This window comes from Notothenia coriiceps, unplaced genomic scaffold (assembly GCF_000735185.1).
Source record: "Notothenia coriiceps isolate Sejong01 unplaced genomic scaffold, NC01 NC01_scaffold00037444, whole genome shotgun sequence".
Taxonomy (NCBI): Eukaryota; Metazoa; Chordata; class Actinopteri; order Perciformes; family Nototheniidae; genus Notothenia; species Notothenia coriiceps.
The window spans coordinates 1-5,937 of NW_011370145.1; the positions used below are offsets into that span (position 1 = coordinate 1).

General features: G+C 42.2%; 1 protein-coding gene across 2 annotated transcripts in view; it reads left to right on the forward strand.

Moving 5' to 3' along the window:
- Positions 1-1,228: 1,228 nt before the first annotated feature.
- LOC104967542 (anaphase-promoting complex subunit 2-like) overlaps positions 1,229-5,937 on the forward strand; it is a 5,527-nt gene continuing 818 nt past the window's right edge. Inside the window, exons 1-4 of one of the 2 annotated variants that reach the window (XM_010797031.1) lie at positions 1,229-1,455; positions 1,558-1,690; positions 3,113-3,354; positions 4,325-5,932. In XM_010797031.1, coding sequence (XP_010795333.1) covers positions 1,255-1,455; positions 1,558-1,690; positions 3,113-3,354; positions 4,325-4,534 — 786 coding nt within the window. In that variant the 5' untranslated portion in view covers positions 1,229-1,254 and the 3' untranslated portion in view covers positions 4,535-5,932. The remainder of the gene's footprint in view (positions 1,456-1,557; positions 1,691-3,112; positions 3,355-4,324; positions 5,933-5,937) is intronic. The other variant, XM_010797032.1, reaches the window with a different exon arrangement.

Genomic DNA, 5,937 nt, shown 5'->3' on the forward strand with positions numbered 1-5,937 from the left:
CCGCCCCCCTTACTGTGTATCGCTCACTGATTGGACGATGCAGTGCATGCACTGATGTAATGCTTCTTGACATGAGAGCAGTTTCCCAGCGGAGTGAAGAAAATACATGAACCTCACGGGAGTCACTCCTCAGTTTATACCGTCTTTTGTGTCAATTAATGTATCATTTAGTTACAAATATGTGATATATCTGAACAACAAAGTGGTCAAAAATCCTTTTATTAATTTTTTGGAAAGATTTTCATGATCGCTTTTTTCGTTTTACATTTTCATTTATTATCATTTCCATTCAGTCAGTCATTAAGTGCTATTTAAAATGTTAATTTGCTACATATCCAAACAAACAAACAAAGTGTACAATCCAATGAATGTTAATCTAACTGGGTTTTGATATATAACATATCTCTTTTTCTTCTCTCAATTATTTTATTTATTTTGTGCACTCTAATCAATATTAATCAAACTATTGTTCGTTTATACATTTTAAGAATGGCGTTGATGATACAAATGTTTGTGTCAGTAAATGTTTACTAACAGAGGCGGGGGTGTGTGTGGAAATAACGGGGACAGAGCTGGCTGCTGTCAGACGATCAGCTGTGCAGCGTCATCACAAACGGACGTCGCTTCACGTGACGCTCCGGAGGAAAGGACGTCCCATTGCTCTTAAAACTAATTTCCCTGCTTCTCGTGGTTTCCTTGCGTCCCTCCATGCTTCCCTGGTGGGAGGGACTAGTCACAGGGAAACGACGCAAGTGAGGGACGCAAGGAATCCATTTAACCGAAGTGAGAAAGGCCCCCTGTGTGAGGCAGGCCACTTAACAGGCCAGAAGGAGGCGAGATCAGAGCAAGGGAGCGAGGGATCATTGTACACAAGTTAATCGATCGCAGATGGTGGTCATGGACAAATAAAAAAACAAATTATTAAAAAAAAAAACTAAATGGGTCGCGAAATATACTTGGGCGGCCGTTAATATACCTGGGCGGCCCGCCCAAGTATAGTCTATGTGTGGGAAACCCTGAACTAAAACACTAGAGAACTATTTTACTCTATTTTTGGACTTATTAAAAAGAAATGTCATTAATTAACAAAAAAAGGTAACTTAAACAACTTACTAAGACAATAGCAGAAAATAATAAATTCAATTAACAGAAATAATCAACCAAATAAAGTAATTAGTTGCTCAATTAAGCAACTACTTAAAATGACAACTGTTTTGCTTGGCCCACACACCTTCCTTCCTCCTGTCTCAGGACATGGCGGACTCCCGGAGGATCAACAGTAACATCCGGGAGGAGGAATCCCGTCTGAGCGAGGAGGAGCAGCCCCCCCTCTCCCTGTCCTCCATCATCCTGTCCTCCGAGTTCTGGCCTCCGCTGAAGGAGGAGAAGCTGGAGCTGCCCCATGTCGTCTGCCAGGCTATGGAGGCCTACACCCACCGCTACGAAAAGCTCAAGGTGGAGCTCACAAACCGTCACATTAGATTAGAACAACTGTATTGATCCACACATTTGGTAAACAAACAGTATAAATAAACATATGTTTGTCTCCTGTTTCAGGCCATGAGGACGCTGAGCTGGAAGCCTCACCTGGGCTCCGTCACTCTGGACCTGGAGCTGGAGGACCGCACCCTCACCAACCTCACCGTGTCCCCCATCCACGCTGCCATCATCCTGCACTTCCAGGACAAAAGTATGATCTGTCATTTCCTGGTTTCTGCCCTGCATTTGCTGGATTCTTTTTTCTTATGCACAAGACATTTGAAAATGAATAACCTGGCCAGAAGATGTTCTACAAAGCCTCATGCTGTCATCTTGTTTTTATTAATTTATTAGAATTTTTTTTAAACAATAAAATCCTAAATAATTAAGATATTTACGCACAAATAATTAAAGGTCCCCTATTATACTGTTTTTCATTACTTTATTATAGGTCTCAGATATATACAAAAAATGTCTCGAAACACCAAACAGATCATTGCAGCATCCCATAATCCCCTCTGTTTCAGCCCTGTTCCAAAAGTGCTGATTCTCTGTCTGTTACTTTAGATGAAAATAAGGAGCCCCCCCCCACACGCCCCTCTGAGAGATATTTGGTTAAGAAGAACACAATAGGCGCATTCACACCGCAGTACTTTTCCCACAAAGGTTCATGAGAACTCTTTAGCTCTCATGAACTAAGTACAGATCGCGTTCACACCGGAATAAGTTCCCTGAGGGAAGATACGAAAATGAAGCCACTGACGTCACTTCTTCTTCTTCTGCTTTGGGTTTACTGGCAGGCCGCAAACAACTTCACGGCGTATACTGACACCCGAAGTCCCCGGCCGGAAGTCCCCGGCCGGAAGTCCCCGGAGTTGGGGACTGGCTTCAGTAGAAGCTGCTGGGACTCCCAGCAGCTTCTACTGAAGCCTTCCGAGTAAATTGCCAGAACGCCGACACCTCCTCATCTCCACCGTTCCCATGTTTTCTTTTGTGTTGCCATAACTTAGTCTCTCTGCGTTTCTGCGCTGGGCTAATGCTAATAATGCTAATGCGAGGATAATAAAATGGCGGTTTCACAACACTTTTTGGGAGTTTTACGGGGCGTGGTTTGCAATCCGCCCAGCCAATCAGAAATAGGAACCCTTTAGCAGGGACGGAAAAGGGGGTGAAAAGGTTCTGATGAACTAATTTTAGTTCCGGCTCTTTTTGGTGTGAATGCGACATTTCTGAACTATATCGGAACTAAAGTGGGAAAAGTACTGCGGTGTGAACACGGCTAATGGTGTTCTCGGAGGAGATTCAGGTGATAAAGTGGGGGGGGAGGTTACCTTGGTTGGTTATTGGCTAATGGTTACACAATCCAAAAACACATTGTGACATCAAAGTGGCCAAAATCTGATCAGCTCATTTTCAGACAGGATTTTAAATAAATGGATCAGGACAAAAAGTAAGCGAATATTTTTTTCCTGAGCCTTTCCGAATCTCATATCTATGTATAAAAGTGGATTTTTGCATAATAGGTGAGCTTTAACAGAAAAAACATTGAGTCTACATTTAAATCCGTATAAGCTTTTTAAAGTACCCCCCCCCCCAAATGCCAAATGTTTTTTTTCCTTTTTGTCCTCGTCAGGTTCATGGACGCTGGAGGAGCTGAGCGTGAAGCTGGGGGCCCCGAAGGACCTGCTGCACAGGAAGCTGGCTCTGTGGCAGCAGCACGGCGTGCTGAGGGAGGAGGCGGGGGGGCGCTACTACGTGGTGGAGACGGGCTCGTCCAAAGAGAAGATGGACAGGGGGGTGATGCTGATCGACAGCGACGAGGAGAGAGACTCCAACACCACCACCCAGTCGGAGCAGAGGGAGGAGAAGCTGCAGGTGAGCATCACTCAGATTCATATCCTGCTCTCATTCAGCACACATCTTCTACATATCAGAGAGAGCTGCATCTGATCTCAGTCGGGTTTCTGGGTGGACTTTCTTTAGATTAACCGGCACATTTTATTGTAAGAAACGGTTATCTGGAAAATTGCATAATTTCTTCGCTTGATGGCGTGAAGAGCTTGGTTACCATGCTGTGCCTCTTGATCTGGAAGTCTCTATAACCACACTTATTTAAATACCTAATAATTAGCAGATTTTTTTCTTGATAAATCAGTGAAATGCTATTGAATAAGCTGACAGACTGTCAACATTTCCAATCCAGTTTCTCAAAGTAATTATTATTATAGTTAGCAATTCATTTTCTTTGGCTCGTCTTGAACCACTTCACCACTGCAAACACCACCACGTTGATTCAACGTCAATGTGTTCATTTCTGATCTTTTAGCTATATTGAATGTCATTTTTTATATTTGGTCACCACGTTCACAGAGCTGAATGGCAAGAATAGTAAGCATCCAGGTATCATTGTGATTTAATAATTTAAATATAAAGGTGAATTACCCTCATGTATAAATGATACATACAATGATGTCCTAATTAAATGCATGATTCATGTTAATAGAGATACAAAATGCTTGACAAAAATAGCCCCAAAACCTTTTAAAGTATTTATTGTTGATATATATTATAAGGTGCACATTTTCACACCACTTCTCTATGGGATAAATAAAGTATAATGATGCTGATGATGGTCAAGACATTACAAAATACAGATAGAAAATAGTGCAAGTGACATAATGGTGCCAGTTAAATGCAGGAATAAGTAGGATAAATAATATATTAAGTTTGAATGGCTTATAGAGTTTCACAAGTCATGTTTATGTAAAGCTCCCATGTAGTTTAAAATAAGAATCAACCAGACGAAAAGGCCCAGCATAGCTTCTGAACCCCCCCCTCTCTGCAGTTGTTCTGGGCCTACATCCAGGCCATGCTGACTAACCTGGACAGCATGACGCTGGACCGCATCCACTCCATGCTCCGGATGTTCGTCGCCACGGGACCCGTCGTCACGGAGATGGACATTAATGAGCTGGAAGGCTTCCTGCAGAGGAAGGTGAGGGAGCATCAGCTGCTGGTGTCTGCTGGCGTCTACAGGCTCCCCAAAGCAAACTGATGGGTTGCGAGGGAGACAAGGAGAGTGTGACAGATGTACTAAAGGTGCTGGTTGCAGCTATAAAAATGACTTTGTTGTGCAGACAGACTTTTATCTGATTAACTCTGACATTTATGTGACAAGCTGAAATAATTCATTAACTTCAGAGTTATTTTCATCAGCGTGTCAAACTGGATTTTCACGTGATGTATGAATGCAGCATTTTCTTACTGGGTCATTCCTCTGAAAAGTTGGATTTCAAAATAAAAGCACTTCCACCCAGCTTTGAATCAGTGCTGTGGTTACTGGTGTTGAACACAAATGTATTGTTAATATTAAAGCTTTTTAATGTCTCCTGTGTGTGTCTACTTCAAATGAACCAGGAAGGACACTATATTTTTACTTACTATGGCGTTTAAACAATGCTTAATCGGTACTAAGGGGTCTAAGTATGCTAAGAAAATATCCCCTTCACCATTACACCACCAGCCTGAACCGTTGATACAAGGCAGAATGGATCCATGCTCTCATGTTGTTCACGTGAAATTCTGACCCTACCGTCCGAATGTAGCAGCAGAAATCAAGACTCATCAGACCAGGCAACATCTTTCCAATTTTTTATTGTCCAATTTTGACGACCCAAAATTGGCACCTGGTCTTCTGCTGCTGTAGCCCCTCTGCTTCAAGGTTCCACGTGTTGTGGTTCAGAGAGGGTCTTCTGCATACCTATGTTTCAACGAGTGGTTGTTTGAGTAACTGTTGCCTTTCTATTGTCTTTAACCAGTCTGGCCATTCTCCTCTGACATCAAGAAGGCCTTTCCCCCAGAGAACGGCCGCTCACTGGATATTTTCTCTTTTTGGGACCATGTTCTGTAAACACTATGGTTGTGTGTTAAAATCCCAGTCGATCAGCAGCTTCTGAAATACTGAGACCAGCCCGTCTGGCACCAACAACCATGCTACGTTCAAAGTCCCTTAAATCACCTTTCTTCCCCGTTCTGATGTTCTGTTTGAACTTCACCAGGTCGTCTTCACCATGCCTAATGCATTGAGTTGCTGCCATGTGATTGGCTGATTAGATATTTGCGTTAATGAGCAGTTGAACAGGTGTACCTAATAAAGTGGCCAGTAATTAAATTCAATTGAGAATGATGCTGTAACTTTTTTTTTTCAACTTTTAGGAGTATCTGAGTCTTATTTTTAAGGAAGTGGTTATTTTCTTAAGATTAAAAAAAAAAAATCGACAAACAAACAAACTGAGTCTGGATTTATTGCTTTATTTGGACACATTTGCTAGGCAACATTTTTATTAAAAAAACAATATACTAATGAACATTTTGGGCCTGTACTGCGTTGTTACACACACTAGTCTTGGATTACAGGCCTCACTAACTGAAATAAGGCTGACCCATCACACAGGTTAG